General features: G+C 37.9%; 1 protein-coding gene across 1 annotated transcript in view; it reads right to left on the bottom strand.

Moving 5' to 3' along the window:
- Positions 1–26,165, bottom strand: part of LOC124594128 (NPC intracellular cholesterol transporter 1 homolog 1b-like) — a 124,718-nt gene that overhangs the window by 43,551 nt on the left and 55,002 nt on the right. The window contains exons 12-15 of the mRNA XM_047132485.1: positions 25,827–25,943; positions 24,339–24,519; positions 21,662–21,789; positions 4,431–4,685 (exon numbers count right to left, since the gene is read on the bottom strand). Coding sequence (XP_046988441.1) covers positions 4,431–4,685; positions 21,662–21,789; positions 24,339–24,519; positions 25,827–25,943 — 681 coding nt within the window. The remainder of the gene's footprint in view (positions 1–4,430; positions 4,686–21,661; positions 21,790–24,338; positions 24,520–25,826; positions 25,944–26,165) is intronic.

Below are 26,165 nucleotides of genomic sequence, written 5' to 3' on the forward strand. Positions count from 1 at the left end.
TGATTATTGTGCTTTAAACACCAGGTCAGTCCCAGATGGGTACCCTATACCAGACATTCAAGATTTTACATGTGCATTAGCAAGCACAGAAGTTTCAAGCATTACAGACTACTGTAAAATATACAACCAAATACCTCTGATGCCTTTTAACTCCAAAAGATTACAGTAATTATGCTCTTCAGTATGTCTGAATTTTTATTTATGCCATTTGGTCACAAAATGGCCATGTTTTGTGGATGAAGTGCTAAAGGGGTTTCTATTTTGTTTTGTATACCTTGACGACATTATAGTCTTTTTACCAGATGCCTAGTTACAAAGAAAACACACATGGGGAGTGCATCAGTGGCACCATAACCCTGGCATAGTGTAGAATAAAGAGAAGTGCGTCATTGGCAAAGCAGAAGTGACTTTCCTAGGACATATGGTTTTGGCAGATGGGATTTATCTGTTACCAGAGAAGATAGCAGCCCTACAAGCCCTTCCAATGCCAATAGACTATCAACAATTTTTACATTTCCTGGGAATGGTCAATGTTTATCATCACCACCTCTTGGCAATAGGCGCTGTATAAACACAGATCACAGGTGCATTCACAGGACACAACACTATGGGCCGGCAGTCCCTCAGATCAACCCCAGAGATGGTAAAAGCTTTCAGCAAAATCTTAGTACAGTGCTCCTTACTCATTCACTGCCATCTGCTTCCCTAGCAATAGTCACAGATGCTGGCAAAACAGCAACAGAGCAGCCCTAAACCAACAGACTGACCAAATTTGACAAATGTTAATTTTCTCCAAAAAGTTGCAACCATTGCAGCACTGGTGAAGCATGTATTACAGAGAATTGCTCGCAATTTATGAAGCTGTTAAATGCCTCTGCCCACAAATTGAAGCTCACCCTATGGCAATTTACTCTGACGAGAAACTGATAGTTTCTGCGTCCTGGAACATCAGTGACAAATGTTCACCCTGGCAGTTCAGTCATATAAAGTTTGTCAGACAGTTTACAATGGATGTATGCTACACAAAAGAAACAGAAAACATCATTATCAATTACTTTTTGTGATTGTGTGATTTGGCAGATACCATGGGCTACAAATAACTCACCACCACTCACACATAAAAATGCACAAATACAGCACTTATTGACCAACCCCTCTATAAGGTCTGCAACTTGGGCAAAGTTGATATCATGATGTGATGTCTCCAGGTAGATGCTGAAGCCCTAAATATTACTGAAATTTTTAGTTCTACACATGCAACTACATTTAGAGGTACAATTTTTTAAATTTTTTTACCCGTTCTGAAACAGAAACTTGTCCATGGAATAGAATGGTTGCCCAAAAGAAATGATTTTAAGCTAGATTTAAAACTTGATCTGCTACCTGCCAGACACTTTCTGTTGTTGGGCAAATGAACAAAGATTTTTGTTGCTGAATAATGCACTACTTTTTGACCAACTGACAGCGTCAATAACAGATAGAAAAGGTCATTTTTTCCTTTAGTGTTGTACATATGAACATCACTGTTTTTTTGCGAATTGAGATGGATTATTTATAATGAATTTCATTAACGAATATATGTACTCTGATTGTGCAGTTAAAAAAACCTCACTTCTTGAATAGGTGCCTACATGATGTCCTTGGGTGAACACCACTAATTATTCTCACTGATCCCTTTTGTGCAATCAATACTTTATGTCTAAGTGGTGAGCTACCCCAGAAAACTATTCCATAAGACATTATTGAGTGGAAATATGCAAAGTATGGTAGGAGGCTGATCTGTTAATTACCAAGACTAGTGATTATACGAAGAGCGAAAGAAGCTGATCTTAATTGTTTTAGAAGCTCAGTAATATGCTTCTTCCAGTTCAAGTTGTCATCAATGTGAACACCCAAAAATTTGGAGAACTCTACCCTGTTAACTGAGCCCTGTTGAGATACTATATCAATTGTTGATATGACTGTATTCGGTGTACAGAACTGGATGTAGTGAGATTTTTTCGAAATTAAGGGGGAGTCCATTTTCTGAGAACCACTTAATAATTCTTTGAAAGACATCCTTAACAATATCTTCAGCTCCTTTTTTTGGAATGGAATTTATTATAACTCTCTTGTAATCTGCAAAAAGTACTAGATCTGCTTGCTGAACGTTAATTGAGAGGTCATTCACATGAATAAAGAAGAGCAGAGGACCCAATCAGCAATGCAAAGTGGGATGACATGTACATGCTGACATCAGGCAGTTTTAAAGCTCTCTAGTGTGACTCACCCACAATCAAATTGATCTCACAGAACCCCTTCCATCATCAGCAAACTGCAGATACTTTTTCATTGCAGTGGACAGAAACAGTTGATGGACAGAAGCTACACACATCGTGGACATTTTTGCTGAAACAGCAGCAAAGGCCTTCATCATCACCTGGATGTAACAATTTGGTTGCCACTTCCACAGCACTACAGATCATGCCCAGCAATTCACATCCATTTTGTTACAAAATTCAGCTCCCATGTGTCACAATGAAAAACAGATGAAGGCTCTTACCTTGGTCTTTTTAGGTCTTCACATAGTGTAAAAACCAGATATTGGAGGATTGTTAGCAGAAATGGTGTATGGGGAGCATTCCAGCGAAGTTTCTTTCACCTGCACTGCTGTCATCCCCATCAGAGCTGCCACAGTTTGTGCAACAGCTCAGACAGATGCCCACCTGCTTAGCACCACAGAGAACACCCCATTTTTATCCATGCGGCTTTGCACATATCTCATCAAATCACCACTCCGACAACTATACGCTGGCCACTTTCCAGTGTTGTGATGGGGAGACCACATTATGGAGATCTTGCCAAATGGCAAAACCACAAATGTCTCCATGAAGCGAATCAAACCAGCATGGGTCCTGCCTACTGCAGCCAGCAACTGCACCAATGCCACATCCAGCAGTCAGTACAAGAGCCGGCTGCCAAATAAAGCTTAAATTTTCTTACATTCCAAGTGTGCCCCAGAATAATGGGGGGTTATGGGAATAATCAGTCTAGCAATTGATTGTAGTGTGTGTTACCATTAGTGCAAAGCTTATCTCAAGAGTTACTCTCAGTGTTGTATTATTCTATGTTGTTTATAAACGTTTATTTATGTTTTTTAGAAATGAAAGGTAATTCTGTACACTTAATTGCAGTGCAGTGTATGTTACCCAGAGATATGTTTAACTGGGTGAGCACACAGCAGAGAAATATAATTGGATAGAATAATACCATGCTGTTTCTCTACCTGGGTGCCACCCTGGGGAGGACAAGGCTACCCTGTATCCAGAAATAGTGCTACTATTTTTTTTATATTTCCAGATTATTGACTTGAAAAATGAAGGCTGAAAAAAACATAACCAAAAAGAAGATTTTGGCCATGTTACTAAATGTATGAAAATATAAATTTAACAGAGGCCCAGGGAGTTAATGTAAGACCCCACCACTATCATTAAAATCTGGTTTGCAGCAATTTAGCAAGAGAATATGCTGAAAAAGCCGTAAGAAATCTCTCTTCTTTAGAGCTATGATAGCAAGAGCACTCTTTTCTGTAGCCTTAGGATTGTTAATCAACAGCTGACAGTTCACTGTGAAAGTCTCTTATTGGTTACCACACTGATAAGGAAGATTCTTTGTGTCAAATAAATGAATGTTCGCATACATAGCAATAAACATTGACACACTGGTTTTATCTGTCAGGATGTTTCATAATGGCATGAGCTCTACTGCAGAAAGAAAGATTCATTCTGTGAAGCTCTTTTCATTCCAAACCATACAATCAGGTTCCCAGAAAGCTCTTCAATATGTTTCTGTTACTTAAAACAGTAAAATTAGAGAGATTAGAGCGCGCACGGAGGCTTTCAGACAGTCGTTCTTCCCGCGAACCATACGCGACTGGAACAGGAAAGGGAGGTAATGACAGTGGCACGTAAGGTGCCCTCCGCCACACACCGTTGGGTGGCTTGCGGAGTATCAATGTAGATGTAGATGTAGATGTAGATATACTGCATTATACTGACATGTGGTTCTTTTGTGTCATTAATAAATAACAGTTTTGTTTTTGTATTCCTTAATAACATTGTATTTTAGTCTATTGTTAAAGACTGTTTGCAAAACATATACAAGTAAATCACTCTCAAAATCATACATTTATATTCGTTTCATTATGTTTGTCTATTTTGGTTTATTGATTTCTAAGTTTCTTTTAGTTTTGTATATGTTTTCATTAACCTACGAATTTTTTTGATACATCAGTTGGCTAATGAAGTACTTTTTTTAATTTTTATTTTCTATGTTTCCCTGAACCTTTTACCATGGATATTTTTTTCAGACTGAATAAAGATGTTTCACAATATTAAGTGTAGAGCACTGTAAGTGAGTGGATGAAGGAGGATGTAGCATAGCCTACTTACCTCAAAATATGATCGGACATATGAATCTGTTGGCACTGCAATTTCTTGGTCTAATCCAGCCTCAATGCGTGGTATTAGCACTAAACTTGAACACAGCCAGAATGAAAATAGGAGAACAACCACTATTTTTATAAAGCGATTGAGGAGAAATTTACTGTAATATGACTTGAATAACAGGTACAGAAAGTCTTCAGAAGGTGTATCATCAACTGCCTTTTCTGACTTAACACAGCAGCAAACATCATATCTGTTATCCTGTAACATAAAACAACACATATGTGTTATATCCAGCAACAAAAGAGTGTAGTTAAATTTTAATATACTGTGCACATAATCATAACCTTGCAGTTAAAGTGAAAGTCAGGTAAAATGGCCACTTTCATTAGGATATTAGATAAGCACAGGAAAATAGCTACTGCTACATGACTTAATGAAGATGATGACAGTAAATTTCTAAATGAGGAGTGTATGAAACATTGTATGTATTTATTTGTTGGTATTCCAGACAAATGCTGTGAAATGTATCAATTCATTCACATTCGTTACTCAAACATTTTCAGTCTGTTATTTTGTTGTGATTTCTTTGTGCTATAGTTCTTACAAGTAATTTTATTCTATGTCAAATGACATAGTTACTGCAGTGCATTTGTAGTTATGCGCAGCAGACTGAATCTATTGTGATAATTGGCTAGGGATCAAGATATATGCAATCTTTGTTTGGATGGATTGAAAGAAATTCACTGAAAGGCATACAATGCCACATTGCCTTTTTAGAGAAGAGTGTATGTGTTAAATAGTTTTAACCGATGATTAATGGTAATCAGCCAACGATAGGTTCATAAATTTAGCCAATAATAAAAGTAAAGCTACATGGGCTGTAGTGAAACAAGAAACAGGAACTGTGAAGCAGAGAGGTACAAACACACAAATCAGGAACAAGGAAAACTTAGAAAGTAACCCAAAAGAATTAGCAAATTATGTGAATACCTACTTTAGCAGCAATGCAACAAACTTATAGAAAATTTTTCCAAAAGATGCTAATCAACCAATACAGAAGCATATAGCAAACTCAATAGTATTGCTTCCAACTACTGTGGAGGAAGTATGCAATGTTGTAAGGCAATAAAAGAACAAAAACTCGGCAGGTTTAGATGAAATCCCAATGTGTGTGCTGAAAAAATGCATAAACGCTATCAAAGCTCCACTAACAGAAATCATAAATGAATCCTTCAAAACTGGTTGCTTCCCTGACTATCTGAAGCATGCCAAAATTTTACCAGTTCACAAGAAAGGTGACGTAGAAAACATTAAGAGCTACAGACCAATAGCCGTATTGTCATGCTTTTCCAAAGTGATAGAAACAATAATGAAAAACAGGCTTTTGAGCTATCTAAGTAAATTCAACCTCCTCTGCAATGACCAGTATGGTTTCAGGCCTGGTAGAGGTACAGAATCTGCAATAGCTCAATTTACAAAAACTGTTTTAGAAGCACTAGATGAGAACAGCTATGTAACTGGCCTTTTCGTAGACCTGTCTAAGGCATTTCGTACAGTTGACCACCAGAAGCTGTCACATAAATTAGAGGCGCTAGGAGTAAGGGGAGTGGTTCTCAAATGGTTTCGTTCATATCTAGAAAACAGAAGAGTACAGTCAGTAGAGCTCACACATGTTGCCAGTGGATCAAAGTACATTGAGAAACATATCTGATTCACAATATATAATTTGGGGTCCCTCAAGGAAGTGTACTAGGCCCTGTATTATTTATGGTGTATATACCGTGTTTACTCGAATCTAAGCCGCAATTTTTTTCTGGTTTTTGCAATCCAAAAAACCACCTGCGGCTTAGAATCAAGTGCAAAGCAAGCGGAAGTTCTGAAAAATGTTGGTAGGTGCAGCCACAACTAACTTTTGCCGTCGAATAGATGTAGTGCTACACAGGCATGCTTTGTAGGCACAAAGATAAATACTGGCGCCAAAACCTCTGCGTTAGTAAATAAATAAAAAAAAAAGGGTGGAAGATGAGCTTTTTTTTCTCCGCCCCGAGTTTCGACCACTGCAGTTTCATACATTATCCAACAAAGTAAATACAAATTCCGAATTGTTCATCTTCGAATGTAGCAGAATTTCAATGTACTATGAAAATCCGACTGGCAAGACTGTTTGGGATGTTTGTCAATATGGCCAACTCTACGTTCTGAATTTTTTCCTACCTGTGAGAAGAGATGGTTGCTAATAGTAACCTGATGAAATGTGAATCACATGCAGTGTTCCCTTCACCATAAGAATAATACGAATATAAACATTTTGTCATGTATTCTTTCATGTTTGCTGCTATTTCATTTAAATCCTGTCTGCCTAATAAACTACGAAACTAGAGTGAGACAACAGCAAACGCGGAAGAATATACGTATCGTGTCATGCTTATATTCGTATTATTCTTATGCCTAATAGTGATACGGTCAGAAATGAAGCACGGCAACTGACTAGATTTTTAAATCTAAGATGACTCTAATTTATGTGCAGAATTTGATGTACTAAAGAAGCGGCCGCAAAGATTTTCAAACGGAGAAAAATTTTCGCCTAACTCTCGTTCAGAACATGTTCTATCATACGCAATCTATTATTTGGTTCTTGTTGATCATTATCAGAGAAGGCAGCAGTGTAAGTAACAACAAATAACAGTCTCTTGCCATTGTTTCGCTAATGAGACGATTCCTCTCTCTCTCTTTTTATTTTATTTAAAAAAGTGGTGGAAGTGTGCACAAAAGCAATCCATGCTGCGAGCGGCGACAGGTCGTAAACACTCATTATCAGATTGCGACAAACAATGCATGACACAGTACAGTAATGCATTTTCAGCTTAGAGTGACGTAAACACCTATAACAAAGAGAACGGCACTTATCAGATCAAAGCAAAATAAGCAATGGATTCAAACCAGACGAAGCATGTGAAAAAGGAAGGGTACCCAAATAAATACGGACGGAGCACCTGACGCATAGCAATGGCTACCTGGTAAAGCTTAACTGCTAAGCTTACGACTCAAACCAAACTACTGTAGCTGTATCGTCATTCATTCGACCTAAATTGTGTCTCATATTACAATGGACCAACTTTTTTTTGATTTGGAGGTGCGGCCTAAAACTTTTCTCTCCCCTTGAATTTCGAGTCTCAAATTTCAGGTGCGGCTTAGATTCGGGATTTTTTTTTTCCTTTATTTCAAGTCTCATTTTTCAGGTGCGGCTTAGATATGAGTGCGGCTTAGATTCGAGTAAATACGGTAAATGATTTCCTGCGACATATCAGCTATGGAGAGAAGATATTGTTTGTGGATAACAGCAACATAGTTATCACCAGTAAGACACCAGTACAAATGTTGGAAAATTCGACTGAAGTGCTGTGGGATGTTCACAAATGGCCTCAGGAAAACAAAGTAACTCAATGTAAAGAAAACAAATACAATATGCTTTAGAATGAACAGAAAACAGAGTCCCTTAAATTTAAAACTAGATGACATCTCCTTAAATGATGTACTTACAACAAAATTCTTAGGGTTGCACATTGACAGCCAAATGAAGTGGAATGAACATGGTACGAAACTCTTGAAAAAGATATCCCCAACAGGTTAAGCACTTAAGAGTCCTTGTATCTGCGCCCGCATCTCGTGGTCGTGTGGTAGCGTTCTCGCTTCCCACGCCCGGGTTCCCGGGTTCGATTCCCGGCGGGGTCAGGGATTTTCTCTGCCTCGTGATGGCTGGGTGTTGTGTGATGTCCTTAGGTTAGTTAGGTTTAAGTAGTTCTAAGTTCTAGGGGACTGATGACCATAGATGTTAAGTCCCATAGTGCTCAGAGCCATTTGAACCATTTTTTTCCTTGTATCTGCATGCAGTAATGAATGCTTGAGGACTGTATACTTAAGTTATGTTCATTCAGTAATCAGTTATGGTATTATTTTCTGGGGAAACAGTGCTCAGAATTTACAAACAGTATTTAAAATGCAAAAGAGAGCAGTAAGAATTATCACAAAAAGCAGTAAGTGGGCCCACTGCAGAGAACTTCTCAAAATGTTAGACATTCTAACTGTTCCTTGTGAATTTATATTCCAAACCATAGTGTACATCAAGAAAAATATAGAAAATTATAGCACAAATAGCAGTTTTCATAGCTATAGTACAAGAACAAGTCACTGTCTTCAACTAGACAGGAAGAATAAACATAAGATTCAAAATAGCTTCTTGTATGAAGGTGTACAACTGTATAATAAAAGAAGCAGATAACATGTACCACTTGAGGAAAAATGTTAAATTGTTTTTGCAGGAACACTGCTTTTACACTATAAGTGAATTCCTTAGTACAAAATGATTGTAAATAGCTTTTGTTTCACAATATTTTGATAAGGAGCAAAAATAATTGTAAATAACTTACACGTCACAATGTTTAACTAAATGTAACAATAAACTGTATAAATATATGAATGTACACAACTGAAAACATCCATACATTTTAAAATGTCCACGGATGGCTAAATAAATAAATAAATAAATGTAGGCCATATACTGTTTGGTTTTCATTTTGACATTTTACAGTGATTTTCATTTTTGTCTGTTTTTAGCCCTTCTGTCTCCATGTCAACCCCACTCAGCCAATATATTATAAACATATTTGGATGCAAACAGAAGCAGCATCCTGTGACAGTCCCTAAATAGTATTTTTCTCCACTCAATCATACTGAAAAATGGCATTCAGTATAATTGGAAATTGTAGAAATATTCATTTGATTTGGAAGGCACTTGATAATTTTGACTATGGTTTGTTTGACTGCATACAGATGACATCACAAATCACGTCTGCTACTTTGAGCCAACCAACAACCACAAGGTGCGTATAAATAATTTATTAACAATACAACAAAATATAGGTAGACCACAACCTTTTGCTCCATGTATTTTATGCGTGCTACCTTCAGCATTTAAAGGAGTGTATTTCATTCAACATTGTCAAAAACTTTCTCTAACTCCACATTTGCTCTAAACTTAGGTTTGCCTTTCTTCTAAGGTAAGATGTAGGGTGATTATTGCTCCAGACATTCCTACATTTCTCCAGATTCCTACACCAAACTGAATTTCCTCAAAGGTCATATTCCACCAATTTTTACATGCTTCTGTAAATAATTCATATCAGTATTTTGCAACTGTGACTTATTGAAATGATGGATCAGTTGCATTCATGCCAATCAGCACTTGTCTGATTTGGAATTGGAATTATTACATTATTCTTAAAGTCTGAGAGTCCTTTTGCCTGTCTCATATATCTTGCATACCAGAGGGAATAGTTTTATCATGGCTGACTCTCCCAATGACCTGTCATTCTGAATGATTAGTACCTGCTCCAGGTGCCATGTTCCAGCATAGGTCTTTTAGTGATGTGTCAGATTCTTCTGACAGTATTGTGTGTTCCATCTAATCTACTATCGCTTCCCTTTTTATAATAATGTCTTTGAGTTTGTTGCCTTGTATAGCCCTTCTGCATATTACTTCCACCTTTTACCCTGTGTGTGTTTGATTAGTACTAGCTTCTCATCTGAGTTCTTAATATTCATACAGGTGCTTCTCTGTTCAACATAGGTATCTTTAATTTTGCATAGTCATGCCAGCTGCTTGCATCTTTGCATTTCTCCACTAGCCACTGCTGTGCTTTCTGCTTTGCTGTTTTGCACTTTTTGTCATCATGTTTGTCAGACATTTGTTTTCCCTTTTGCTTGTTTTGTTTGCTGTAGTTTTATATTTCCTCATTTCATCACTGGAATTAAATATATTGTGCACTCCCTAAGGATTTCTGCTGTATCTTGTCTTTTTGCTTATTTGATCCTTTGCTGCCTTTACTAATTCATCTATTAAAGCTACTTGTTTATTTTCTTTATTATTATTTTTTCTCATTTCAGTCCAGTGTTGCCTACTGCTTCCTCTGAGATGCTCAACAGCCCATGGTTCCTTCAATTTATCCAGGTCCCACCTCCTTAACTTTTTACCTTTTCACAATTTTTTCAATTTTAATTTGCAGTTCACAACCAATAAATTATGGTCAGAGTCCACAGCTACTCTTGGAAATGTTTTTCCATTTGAAATCTGTTTTCGAACTCACTGTGTTACCATTACATGATCTACCTGAAAGCTCCTAGTGCCTCCCGAGCTCTTCCACAAATATAATGTTCCTTCATGATTCTTAAACCAAGTTTCAGTGGTGATTATAGTATTCTCTGTGCAAAATTCTACCATTTAGCTTCCCTAATGATTCCTTTTCTCCAGTCCATGTTCCTCTAGCATTTTTCCTTGTCTTCCTTTTCCTAGTGATTGTTCCAATCCGCCATCTGAATTAAACTTTCATCTCCCTTAATGATCTAAATAATCTTTTCTTATATCATCATAGATTCTATCAATCTCTTCACTATTTGTGGAGCTAGTAGGCATATAAACTTTTATTATTGTTGAAGGTGCTGATCTTGTACCTTTTTGGCTATAATAATGCAGTCACTGTTCTGTTCACTGAAAATTACTCACATTTCTATTGTCTTATTTGTTATTATGGTTACTCCTCATTATATTTTATTCAATTTTGTGTTGATAACTCTGCACTGACTTGGCCACAAATCCAGTACTTCTTGCCTCTGAACTTCGCTAATTCTCACTACATCTAACTTTAAATTCTCTGGCCTACCTACCTGGTTAAGGGATCTAAATACTTTTGGATTAAAGGAGACCACTCACCATAAAGCTGAAACACTGAGTTGTCAACAGACACACACAAAAGGAAAGAATGCTTGCTAGCTTTCAGAGTTATCCTTTCATGAAATAGAGTAAAATACACAGAAAACATGAACGCGTTTGCACGCTCGCCCCCCCCCCCCCCCTTCCACACACACACACACACACACACACACACACACACACACACACACACACACACACACACACCTATGCTCCTACATTGTACTGGCTGGAGTCCACCATGTAGGGGCATCGGTATATGTATGCACTATTGCCAGTTTTCAGGAAGCACTATTTGCCCGACCTCCCAACAGATACCCCTCTGATGTGGTCGAACCTGCAGTATCTGTACCACAGAGGCACACAAGCCATTCCACTGTGGCAAGGTCATTGATGAGGGGGATATATATCTACAACTTGAAAAAATATACTGTTATCATCAGAAGCCCCTAGCATCTTTACAGATGTGGTGGGGGTGTGTAGGGGTGACAATCAAACTATTAGGGTTGAATATACAATTTTCAGAGATGCTATGGTGATTATGACAGTCCCTGTGACAACCAATAACGTTGTGGATAAAATAAATATGGTGTTGTTGGGAAGGTGGACATGTAAAGCATAACACTGGAATGCTTGGAGTAGTTTCAACCGAACTTGATACAAATATGATTTTCTGGTAGGAAAAAAATACTAGCAACTCCCTATTACTCTTAGAGATTTGAAGGAAGTAGGGAAAGAAAGGGAGTGATATGTTAGCATTATTCTGAAGCACAAGAACAAATTTCACTTAATCATAGTACATATATAGCTTACAACAGTTTTCCCCAACAGGGGTGGTACCACCAACAGGAGAGATTTGAAGGGATCTAAGTGAGTGTTCCTAGGGCATGGCAAATTTGGAGGGCACTGGGAATCAAATGACAAAGATTACAGTGGTTTACTATTGCACACCGAAGTTTTTGTCTGTCCCAGGATATCTGCGTAAGAAATTTTTATGACCTCTTTGACTCAGTTATGACATTTTTCAAAAACAAAGATGGGACTGTAAGAGGCAGCTTACTGATATTTCAGAATGGTACAACTTATTTAACTGTATTGTACACTGAAGCGCCAAAGAAACTGGTATACACATGTGCATTCAAATACAGAGATATGTAAACATGCAGAATATGGCACTACGGATGGCAACGCCTAAGTAAGACAAGTGTCTGGCGCAGTTCTTACTGCTGCTACAATGGCAGGTTATAAAGATTTAAGTGAGTTTGAATGTGGTTTTATAGTCAGCACAAGATCGATGGGATGCTGCATCGCCGAGGTAGTGATGAAGTGGGGATTTTCCCATATGACTATTTCATGAGTGTACTGTGAATATCAGGAATCCAGTAAAATATCAAATCTCCAACATCACTGTGGCCAGAAAAGGGTCCTTGAAGAATGGGACCAACAACGACTGAAGAGAATCATTCAACATGACAGAAGTGCAATCCTTCCACAGATTGCTGCAGATTTCAACCCTGGGCCATCAACAAGTGTTGGCGTGTGAACCATTCAACAAAACATCATCAATATGGGGTTTTGGAACTGAGGGCCCACTTATGTACCCTTGATGACTGCACAGCACAAAGCTTTACACCTCACCTGGGCTCATCAACACCAACATTGGACTGTTAATGACTGGAAACATGATGCCTGGTCAGACGAGTGTCATTTCAAATTGTATTGAGTGGATGGAAGTGTAAGTGTATGGAGACAACCTCATGAATCCATGGACCCTGCATGTCAGCAGAGGACTACTGAAGCTCATGCAGGCTCTGTAATGGAGTGGAGAGTGTGCAGTTGGAGTGATATGGGACTCCTGATATGTCTAGATATGACTCTGACAGGTGACACATACATAAGCATCCTGTCTGATCACCTTCATCCATCCATGTCTATTTTGCATTCTGACAGACTTTGGCAATTCCAGCAGGACACTGTGACACCCCACACACCCAGAATTGCTACAGAGTGGCTCCAGGAACACTCTTCTGAGTTCAAACACTTCCGCTGGCCACCAATCTCCCCAGACATAAATATTATTGAGCATATCTGGGATATGTGAATTAGGCTTTCCTGGTGCATACTGCTGATGCAATCTTCTTGGGCTGCCATCTGGTTAGCTGTGTCAAAAATCCGTGACATTTTGATGAGTGTCATTCTCATCATCTTTGCCAGGAGATTTATGGACAGCTCTGCAGGATTCATGGGGTCAGTTCCCTCCAGCACTACTTTAGACATTAGTTGAGTCCATGCCACATTGTGTTGCAGCACTTCTGGGTGCTCACGGGGTCCTACACAGTATTAGGCAGGTGTACCAGTTGCTTTGGCTCTTCAGTGTCTTCATTTAATGAAATGAATGTGATTGCAAGGAGATGATATGAATTTAATCAAAGCAAAAGCAACTGTACCCACATCCATGTCAACACTTACCCTGCACAAACAAAATATACGTCAAATACAATTCTCTCGCTTTCCAAATCTTTTCTCTGTGGAAACAAATGATGATGGCATTCTGGTATATTCCCAGGACTTAGAAACACTTAAAGCAGACTGTGAAGCAGACTGTGCAAATATATTTCAGATTGTCTTTCAAACACACATTCCAGACAAGGCATCAGAAACTTTGTCAAATGTACAAACATCAGAATTATTACTACAGGAGGAGTTATATAATTGTCAGAAAATGAAGAATTAAAAGTGAAATTAAAAATAGACATCAAGAATTGCAGCTTCAAAGGCAAAGTCCAATGTCATAACCAGCTTTATTGTGTGCAACATGAAAGTTTTTCATTGCATTTCTGTCATTATATTTGGTCAAAAGAGGATTTAGAGTAGTTAGTAATTTACTGACAAAGAAAAGAAACAGATTGTCAGTAGTCAAATGTGGTGATTTAAGGTGGGTGATGACAAATATGCCACCAAATATGGAATAATGAGTATCACTGCATCAAGCTCAGGCATCTCATAAATAATATTATATTATATTTTAAATAATATGTAGAGGGAATCAACTGAAACACTTCAAATATTGCAGAAATGGAAAGTGCTATTGATGTGTGGTTTTCATAGAATGGATTGGTAGTCAGGGGCTTGTATAGTCACCCAATAAAAATATTGTAATAATACTTAGAAAGTGTATTTTTTGTGCAAACATGCAAGTTTTAGAATGGAAAAATGCCTATTGACATTAATAAACTACAAGCGGGGTAAATCAGAATACTAGTAGTGTTCGTTGCAGGATTCTAATTAAGCCATTTACAAGATTCCATATTTTGAAAAGTTTCCACACTGACACTTGCTTGTGTCATTCAACATGTGTTATTGCATGGGACAATGTTGTCACATTTGTTTACAGTGTGCTTGTGTGTTCCTTGAGTGCATTGTGTCTTGCTAGTTAGTTTTTATGTGACAGTCCAAGCAATAAGTTACGAGTGGACAATGTTTTTTTTTAACACAGGAAAAGCCAATATGCTCATGGTGTATAGAGAGTGTAGGAAGAATGTAGTTTGTTCTAGTATGGTGTATGTGGCAAGATCTCTCAACAGATGTTTACCATCTTGGCAATTATTTATGAACCCCTTCATCCAGTTATGTGAAAGTGGCCGTGTAACACCTAGACCAAGTAACAAAAGGAAACAAGTGATGATAGAAGAGGTATGAAATTAATGTTCTTTCTGCTGTTGCAGTTGATCTGCATGTTAGCTTCCATGCTATTGCATGGGCCAATGGCATGAATCAGGCAAGTGTTCTAAGCTTTGTCCATTGGTATCGGTTCCATCTATATCACATCTCTCTCTGTCAGAGCTGCCTGGAAATGATTATGAGAATCTTGTTAACTTATGTACTTGGGCATTAAGATAGGATACTTGAGACCTACCATGTATCTTGTTTAGTGACGAAGCCTCATTTACCAGTTATCATAACTGAAACATGCACTAATGGTCTGTTGACAGTCCTTGTTGACTTCATCAAGTGGAACATCAGTGTCCATGGAGTGTGGAAATGTGGTGTGGGATAATGGACCACCAGTCTCATAGATGGAACACTGAATGCATGCAAGTATCACAACCTCACACCTGACAATCTTCCACATATGTTATAATCCATGCCTTTGAAGACTAGGAGGATCCTGTGGAGCCAACATGATGGCTGTCCAGCCCATAGTGCACAAAGTACTGCAGAATGTCTTCACTTCACAAATTATTTCCAAATTGTTTGATTTGTCAAAGAGGATCTACGCCTTGTCCAACTCATTCCCTGGATTTGATATTTGTAAAACGATTGACAAGAATGGGGGAAAGAAATACAGTAGAAGAAGAATTGGTAGCTTTGAGAGATGAAATAGGGAAGGCAGCACAGGATCAAGCAGGTAAAATGACAAGGGCTAATAGAAATCCTTGGGTAACAGAAGAGATACTGAATTTAGTTGATGAAAGGAGAAAATACAAAAATGCAGTAAAATCAGCAGGCAAAAAGGAATATAAATTCTCAAAAATGAGATCAACAGGAAGTGCAAAATAGCTAAGCAGGGATGGCTAGAGGACAAATGTAAGGTTGTAGAGGCGTATACCACTAGGGGTAAGATAGATACTGCCTACAGGAAAATTAAAGAGACCTTTGGAGAAAAGAGAACCACTTGTATGAATATCAAGAGCTCAGATGGAAACCCAGCTCTAAGCAAAGAAGAGAAAGCAGAAAGGTGGAAGGAGTATACAGAGGGTCTATACAAGGGTGATGTTCTTGAGGACAAGATTATAGAAATGGAAGAGAATGTAGACAAGGATGAAATAGGAGATATGATACTGCGTGAAGAGTTCGACAGAGCACTGAAAGACCTGAGTCGAAACAAGGCCCCGGGAATAGACAACATTCCATTAGAACTACTGACAGCCTTGGGAGAGCCAGGCCTAACAAAACTCTACCATCTAGTGAGCAAGATGTATGAGACAGGCGAAATACCCTCAGACTTCAAGAAGAATATGATAACCCCAATCCCAAAGAAAGCAGATGTTGACAGATGTGAAAATTACCAAACTATCAGTTTAATAAGCCATGGCTGCAAAATACTAACATGATTTCTTTACAGACAAATGGAAAAACTGGTAGAAGCTGACCTCGGGGAAGATCAGTTTGGATTCCGTAGAAATGTCGGAACACGTGAGGCAATACTGACCCTACAACGTATCTTAGAAAGCAGATTAAGGAAAGGCAAACCTACATTTCTAGCATTTGTAGACTTAGAGAAAGCTTTTGACAATGTTGAGTGGCATACTCTCTTTCAAATTCTGAAGGTGGCAGGGGTAAAATACAGGGAGCAAAAGGCTATTTACAATTTGTACAGAAACCAGATGGCATTTATGAGAGTCGAGGGGCATGAAAGGAAGCAATGGTTGGGAAGGGAGTGAGACAGGGTTGTAGCCTCTCCCTAATGTTATTCAATGTATATTGAGCAAGCAGTAAAAAAAAAAAAAAAAAAAAAAAAAAAAAAAAAAAAAAAAAAAAAAAAAAAAAAAAAAAAAAGTCGGAGTAGGAATTAAAATCCAAGGAGAAGAAATTAAAACTTGAGGTTCGCTGATGACATTGTAATTCTGTCAGAGACAGCAAAGGACCTGGAAGAGCAGCTGAATGGAATGGACAGTGTCTTGAAAGGAGGATGTAAGATGAACATCAATGAAAGCAAAACGAGGATAATGCAATGTAGTCAAATTAAATCAGGTGATGCTGAGGGAATTAGATTACAAAATGAGACACTTAAAGTAGTAAAGGAGGTTTGCTATTAGGGGAGCAAAATAACTGATGATGGTTGAAGTAGAGACTGGCAATGACAAGGAAAACATTTCTGAAGAAGAGAAATTTGTTAACATCGAATATAGATTTAAGTGTCAGGAAGTCGTTTCTGAAAGTATTTGTATGGAGTGTAGCCATGTATGGAAGTGAAATAGTTTATGCAAAAAGAGAATAGAAGCTTTCAAAATGTGGTGCTACAGAAGAATGCTGAAGGTTATATGGGCAGATCACATAACTAATGAGAAGGTATTAAATAGAATTGGAGAGTAGGGAAATTTGTGGCACAACTTGACTAGAAGAAGAGATTGGTTGGTAGGACATATTCTGAGGCATCAAGGGATCACCAATTTAGTATTGGAGGGCATTGCAGAGGGTAAAATCATAGAGGGAGACGAAGAGATGAATACACTAAACAGATTCAGAAGGATGTAGGTTGTAGTAGGTACTGGGAGATGAAGAAGCTTGGACAGGATAGAGTAGCATGGAGAGCTGCATCAAACCAGTCTCTGGACTGAAGACCACAACAACATCAACAACAACAATAATATTCGTGATACAAGCAACTTTATTTAAAGCATTGTTATCCAACATATTTTATTAATTTCAATACTATAATCTAAAAGTCGTCTACAACTTTATGTTACAATGTGAGAGCAGCTAACTAACACATAATTGTGTGATATGAGAGTGTATATACAGCACCTTTTTCATTGTAATCCATAAACTCTCTGTTTCTAATAACGGATGACGTAGCAAGTAATTTTTAAAATAATGTGAATCGCCCATCGGGGTCTCAGATTGCTGACAGTTTTTGTGAGCAAGTTTTGTTACATTTTTTAATATTGCTACGCAACAAATCCCCCCCATGAACCATGGACCTTGCCGTTGGTGGGGAGGCTTGCCTGCCTCAGCGATACAGATAGCCGTACCGTAGGTGCAACCACAACGGAGGGGTATCTGTTGAGAGGCCAGACAAACATGTGGTTCCTGAAGAGGGGCAGCAGCCTTTTCAGTAGTTGCAAGGGCAACAGTCTGGATGATTGACTGATCTGGCCTTGTAACAATAACCAAAACGGCCTTGCTGTGCTGGTACTGCGAACGGCTGAAAGCAAGGGGAAACTACAGCCGTAATTTTTCCCGAGGGCGTGCAGCTTTACTGTATGGTTAAATGATGATGGCATCCTCTTGGGTAAAATATTCTGGAGGTAAAATAGTCCCCCATTCGGATCTCCGGGCGGGGACTACTCAAGAGGATGTCGTTATCAGGAGAAAGAAAACTGGCGTTCTACAAACCGGAGCGTGGAATGTCAGACCCCTTAATCGGGCAGGTAGGTTAGAAAATTTAAAAAGGGAAATGGATAGGTTGAAGTTAGATATAGTGGGAATTAGTGAAGTTTGGTGGCAGGAGGAACAAGACTTCTGGTCAGGTGACTACAAGGTTATAAACACAAAATCAAATAGGGGTAATGCAGGAGTAGGTTTAATAATGAATAGGAAAATAGGAATGCGGGTAAGCTACTACAAACAGCACAGTGAACGCATTATTGTGGCCAAGATAGATACAAAGCCCACACCTACTACAGTAGTACAAGTTTATATGCCAACTAGCTTGCAGATGACGAAGAAATTGAAGAAATGTATGATGAAATAAAAGAAATTATTCAGATGGTGAAGGGAGACGAAAATTTAATAGTCATGGGTGACTGGAATTCGAGTGTAGGAAAAGGGAGAGAAGGAAACACATTCAGTGAATATGGATTGGGGCTAAGAAATGAAAGAGGAAGCCGCCTGGTAGAATTTTGCACAGAGCACAACATAATCATAGCTAACACTTGGTTTAAGAATCATGAAAGAAGGTTGTATACATGGAAGAACCCTGGAGATACTAAAAGGTATCAGACAGATTATATAATGGTAAGACAGAGATTTAGGAACCAGGTTTTAAATTGTAAGACATTTCCAGGGGCAGATGTGGACTCGGACCACAATCTATTGGTTATGACCTGTAGATTAAAACTGAAGAAACTGCAAAAAGGTGGGAATTTAAGGAGATGGGACCTGGAAAAACTGAAAGAACCAGAGGTTTTACAGAGTTTCAGGGAGAGCATAATGGAGCAATTGACAGGAATGGGGGAAAGAAATACAGTAGAAGAAGAATGGGTAGCTTTGAGGGATGAAGTAGTGAAGGCAGTAGAGGATCAAGTAGGTAAAAAGACGAGGGTGAGTAGAAATCCTTGGGTAACAGAAGAAATATTGAATTTAATTGATGAAAGGAGAAAATATAAAAATGCAGTAAATGAAGCAGGCAAAAAGGAATACAAACGTCTCAAAAATGAGATCGACAGGAAGTGCAAAATGGCTAAGCAGGGATGGATAGAGGACAAATGTAAGGATGTAGAGGCTTATCTCACTAGGGGTAAGATAGATACTGCCTACAGGAAAATTAAAGAGACCTTTGGAGATAAGAGAACGACTTGTATGAATATCAAGAGCTCAGATGGAAACCCAGTTCTAAGCAAAGAAGGGAAAGCAGAAAGGTGGAAGGAGTATATAGAGGGTCTATACAAGGGCGATGTGCTTGAGGACAATATAATGGAAATGGAAGAGGATGTAGATGAAGATGAAATGGGAGATACGATACTGCGTGAAGAGTTTGACAGAGCACTGAAAGACCTGAGTCGAAACAGGGCCCCCGGAGTAGACAACATTCCATTGGAACTACTGACGGCCTTGGGAGAGCCAGTCCTGACAAAACTCTACCATCTGGTGAGCAAGATGTATGAAACAGGTGAAATACCCTCAGACTTGTTAATTGGTAGCTTGTAGTATAAATAAATTTTAATACATTTCATGAATTAAACAGAGGTAGCTGCATGAAAATGGAGCAGGCATGTTTGCTGTATGGTTCACTTTCACTGGTAAAGTTGTATAAAGTACTTTCAAAAGCGCACATGGAATTTATTAATAGACAGTAAAGTATAGCTCTATACATATTTGTCTAAATTAAGGCCTGGTTCTATAGCTTAATCACATAGTACACTAGTTTGCAAACTAGGTGATTTATCCATATTTGGATTAAATATGTGTGGTGAATTAACAACTGCTAGCTTAGTACATCAACCAGCCTGTATGTTCTTTTTAGGAGGTTTTCTGCACTCATTTAACCAAATGCTGGGCTTGTCCCCAGTTTCTGCCTCGTAAAATATGATGTTTATCAGAGACAAGAGTATAATCAGGAGTGCCCCAGGGAAGTGTGATAGGACCGCTGTTGTTCTCTATATACATAAATAATTTGGCAGACAGGGTCGGCAGCAGTCTGTGGTTGTTTGCTGACAATGTCATGGTGCACAGTAAGGTGTCAAAATTGAGGGACTATAGGAAGATACAAGATGAATTAGACACAATTTCCAGTTGGTGTGATGAATGGCAGCTACCCTTAAATGTGGAAAAATGTAGGTTAATGCGGATGAGTAGGAACCACAAACCTGCAATGTTAGGATACAGTATTACTAGTGTCCAGCTTGACACAGACAGTTCCTTTAAATATCTGGGTGTAACTTCAAAGCTATATGAGGTGAATGAGCATGTGAAAACTGTGGTAGGGAAGGCAAATGGTGAACTTTGGTATATTGGGAGAATTTTAGGAAAGAGTGGTTCACCTGTAAAAGAGACTGCATATAGGACACTGGTGTGACTACTATCTGAGTACTACCTGAGTATTTAGGGTCCATACTAGGTCACTCCTGCCAACATACATCACGCACATCATGCATAAGGACCACAAAGATAGAATACAAGAAGTTGGGGCTCATATGGAGGTGTACAGACATTCGTTTTCCCCTCGCTCAATTTGTGAGTGGAACAGGAGGGGAAATGGCAAGTAGTGGCACAGGACACCCTCCACCATGCACCTTATGGTGGCTTGCAGAGTATCTATATTGCAGATGTAGATACACAAATAGTTAAAATAGAATAACACACAGGACAAAATATACACAATTCACTGGCAGGTGGCATAAATGTCATCCTTGCCTTAGGTGAACTGACAACTATGGTGACAGGACATCCTGTCATAAAGTGGAAACAATAGCAAACTTGCCAAAATGAAAACAAACAGAGAACCCCATACAAGGCTGTCCATATCAGCCCCCCCCCCCCCCACCCCCACCCGCCTCCTCCAGCTCTCAAGGAAAGGAAAATCCAATCATATGTTTTATGTTTTTCTTTCAAAGAAATAGTTTAAAAGCTGATATTATGCAGTTTTTAAAAGGGTGAGAATCGGAATTTTTTATGGCTACTTACAAGTTGCCATTCATCTTCTAAAATATTAACAATATTTACAACCCTACAGTTTCTCCCACCCCATATGGGTACCCTTGCCACCACATGATTTGATAAGTGCTAGGAAAAAGAGAGATTTGTCTAAATTAGCTGCAAGTCCACACAAATTCTCAAGAAGTTATAACCTTTCTAGAATAGTTCTTTGGCAGAGGTGTTAACTTATTTATTGCATAATTCAGTATTGAAACAATTTAGTGAAGTTTCTAAAGAAGCAAAAAGTTTTTCATGAGCTTAGCCACTGCTTATGTCAAGATTTTTCCCCAGAACATCATAAAATTTAAAGAAATGAAGGTTAACTTACTGACTGTCGTTTATCGTCCAAAGTCATAATGCTTACAAAGCATGTTATTTGGAAAATGAAATTTAGTATTGTAGCTACAGATGCATAAAGAGCAAACGTATTGACAGCAGGCATGTTTGACAGAGCACCTGAAAAAAAGATCATAATTATCATATAGATTAAGCAGCTTAACTTACTGAAATTGACAATAAAATCAAAAGTAGCCAGTTATACACTTTAAACACCAAGAACCAGTTTTGAGCCCTGTAAAAAAATGTTAATTGCTTTCCTCTGGTTTGCATTGAAAGAATAGTTGCGCTTGATACATTGCAGGGCTAAGTAGGAGTTGGATTGGAAGGAAGCAGAGAAAGAGAAGGGTGGTGAGATGAATGCAGAAAAGAGGTGGGGGAGTGAGAAAGGTTAGATGTGAAACTGCCACAGTGCCTTTGTTGTATCTTACGTTAGAGTTTGTCACCTATAATTTAAACACAGGCCAGATTTGTCCTTACTTGATGATTATTCTTAATACTCAATATTAGTTTCTAAACATACACCAGACTGTGTTACACTGATAAATGAAGCAGCTACTAGCCTGCAAATGACTCCTCAGTGAAGAAGGCTCACTGTCAACAGTGATGGTGGGCTCTTCTTTCAAAGCACAATGTATAGATATGAGGGTTGGAACTTTAATAGTGGCAACTATTTATTTACAGCTCGTACAAAATAGATACGTGTGCTCCAAATTATGGTCATGTCCTGCTGAAAGTGTCATCATTTTTGATCATTTTTGGAACACAACCTATGATAAGCTTAGAGACAGAAGTGATGACACTTTCTGCAGGACCTGACCATCATTTTGCAGGACAATGCTCAAGCATGTGCAGTGCAAGTTGTTACTGATTTGTTTGACTGATGGGGCTGCTAAGTGCTATACCACCTACTACACTCCCCTGACTTAAGACCTTGTGAGTTCTACTTGATTTCTAAACCAGAGAAAACACTTCACGGCATTTGCTTCAGAAATGGTACAAATTTATTGGGCAATAGACCGCCCCACTCAAACTGTCAACACAACTGGCACTGCTAAGAGTATCCTACGACTTCCACATTGCTGGCAATGGGTTACACACAATGCTGGTGACTACTTTTAAGGTCAGTGAAACTTTGAAGCATGTATCTATTTTGTAGGAGCTGTAAATAAATAGTTGCCACTATTTAAGTTCCAACCCTTGTATAAGGGCTGTACTTTGTGATGACAGTAGGTGCCTGCTTCTTTCCAGCTCTCTTTGTGGAAGTCTATGTATGCAGAGGCAGTTGCTTTGTCTACTCCCTGTATCCAAATTTAATGCTGGCGATGGAAATTTGTGCACATAATGCCACAACCTCTTCCAGGTCTTACATTCGGTAGTTATTTGAGGCTTAATTTATTTTAACATCATACAATATGAGAATGAAGCTTTCACTTGCAACAGAGTGTGCACTATTTTGAAATTATGCACCAGCCTAGGGCTCAAACCTGGAACCTTGCTTTTCGTTGTTCTACTTTTGGACAGCTATCTTCTTCTGCAGACTTTCTGCACATAATTGCTTTTTCATCTAGTTTCAATCACTTCTACAGGAACAGTTTCTTCTCCTGGCAATTCTCCTTTTTTGTACCTTGAATGGCACTGCACATCTCATTTGTGATTACTTCCAGGATGTAGTTGTTTTTGTTAGTAACAATAGGTGTTTGTGATTCATCTATTGAAATTCACAAACATTTAAAGAACTCTTGTTCAATTTAGTTACTGTGCATTGTATTGAAATCTTAAGTCTACCCAACATAAGATTTCGTTTTATGTCATCATACTCTTATTGTTTTCTGTAGTTTCTCTAATCAAACTTCCATCATATCTTGTCAGATTCTCTCAAAGACATTTATAAATAGTCCTGTACAATTCAGCATATTCTATCATATTCCAGTTATCACTTACTCAAAACTTTCTTTAATAGGTGCCTTGTTCCATTTGAGAATTTTTTCATTTTGTGTTCTTCATACCTATAATATTTTTGGTTGCCTACTTAAATACCATTTTTAAATAATTACCCCTTTCTTCTATGTCAGTCAAAGTGTTTAATATGCCCAACACATTGCTGAGTTTGATATGATACACTACCTCATTTTTAAATAAATTATTAATTTACATTTCTGGTTTTGTCTCATCAGTTAGAATTTCTTTAGTGTTTGTGTCTGTTTTTTACCTATAACCTCTCTAGTCTATGATCATCTGAAATTCTAAAGTGTTTTGTGACCATCACAGTCAATATATTTCCTTATTTTTGATGAGATACAGCCAGCTGTATTGTTAGTTCTATTTGGTTCTTGACAAGTCCATTTTCTATTTGCTTTCTTCTCAATTTAGTTTGTTACTTTCATGTTCCACAGATCACTTTGTACAACAGATTAGAGAGGTGTGGAATGAGTCATTTTACATTCACCTCACAAATTAATTTCTACACATGGTTACATTCTGAACATTTATAAGGTGTCTACATGTTAATAAACGTACAGAATATTAAAGTTTTGTCCTCACATATTTTAATTTATATCTGAGGGTATAAAAACATCAAAATATTAGACACTGCCATGGAGGTATGTATTACTGAATATAATATGAGCTGGAAAGCTTTAGAGGAACTGAGGAACATAAAGTCTTACCTATAAGAAAGCAGCATGTCTCTGATAAACTTGTGAGTAGCATACTGGGTCCAACTGTACCCAGTGTCCGTGCAACATGTTCCTCATGGCTTTCAGTTTTTTGTCTCGGATTACGCTGATGTGTCTGTACTAGGATGAATATGTTGTCAACTCCAATGGCCAGTACAAGGAAAGGAATGACCTGAAATAAAAAGAGAGCACTGAAGAAACATGGTAAAATAATGGAAGAAAGAATTAATATTATTCTTGTAACTTGTTAAAATATTTGTTTCATAATCATAATTTTTTCAACTCCTTTGATGTTGGTCCCCATCCTTCATTGTCCTCTGCCGGTCTAATAATTTTTGTTTCCATTTTTTTTATGCAGCATTGTCAAAAATCTCAATTACATATTTCAGTCTCCTCAACAATTTAGCTCCCCTGGAACACCAAATATTGGCAAATGAACTAGTCTTCAATGTCACAGCACATATTTCACCAACATTTTTATTTCTATGATAAGCATTCCTAGAACTATGTTCCCCTAGCATCTAGTCTCACACATACTTCTTCATGCCATGTTCTGTTTGTCAGCTTTGCTGCTTAACACATCTTTATTCAGTTCTCAGTCACTCTTTACCACTACCATGATCATTATTTCTTTAACAGATATTTAATTAGTTTTCTGTTACTCTTCGTCACCCCTGCAACCACCACCACTTTCCTTTTCTTTCTTTATTTTTTTCATTAGCATACAATCATAATGAATCTTTACTACAGTTCTGAACTTTTTTTAGTTTCCCTACCCAAAGTGCTGCCTCGAATGGCAATATATACCCTGTGTAGGAGGGAAATATGTATATAAGAACACCATTATCATGAACTGTCTTCTTCACTTCTTAAGTTTGGATTTCCACTCCACAAGCATTGGAGTTTCAATTCAGCCCTATAAAGTACCTAATTTTCAATATTTATTTATTCAGTAATAGTCTTCAAGGAGTGCATTTAATGGATAAATAATACACTGGCACATAAACAGGCTACTGGCAATTACCTTTGTGGATTTTTTAAAAAAAATTCCTGAACAGAACTGGGATAAAATGCAGGAACAGATGTGTAATTTACTGTAATTTACATCCCATTGAAGGAACCATTCCTGCATTTGATAAGTGATTTATAAAAGCCACAGTACAACAGACTCTGGATGGATGCAAAACTATTGTATTCCAAACACAAGATTACTGCTTTAAGCATGATCTTAGGTGTAGTAAGTGCACAGAGATGAAGAGTCTTGTATAGGATGTTAAGTATTAAATCAATGGAAAAACTGTTGACAACAAGCAACAATACAAATCTTCATGGAATAAATCAGATGGTACTTACAAAACTGAAGCTTTCAAGCATTGATTATAAGCTGTTAAAGAACTAAACAGCAACTTAAAGTTGTGGTAATGGCTAGCTGTATTCCAGTGGAAAAAGAGAAATAGTGCTTGTGGATACAGATCATACCTCAATTGTTAATAATGTTGTTGCAACTCCGGCATATCCAAATATCCCAAGAGATGATAATACTGACATAAGTACTACGACTATTCCGCTTACTCCCAGAGTAAATTTTCCATCAATCTGTGAAGCAAAAATACGATTAATTTGTTTCTGGAAGAACTTTAGTAGGAAATAGATGTAATAATTGATACATTATGTGATCTTTTTGTAGAAGTGTACACTACATAATTTACTGTAACATAAAATATCAAAAATGTTTGTTCAAAATTGCTTTGCTCTATCACATTAAAGTAAGGCAGATGCAGCAAAGTAATGGTCAACTTCACATTGTTGTGCTGCATC

Source organism: Schistocerca americana, chromosome 2 (assembly GCF_021461395.2).
Source record: "Schistocerca americana isolate TAMUIC-IGC-003095 chromosome 2, iqSchAmer2.1, whole genome shotgun sequence".
Taxonomy (NCBI): Eukaryota; Metazoa; Arthropoda; class Insecta; order Orthoptera; family Acrididae; genus Schistocerca; species Schistocerca americana.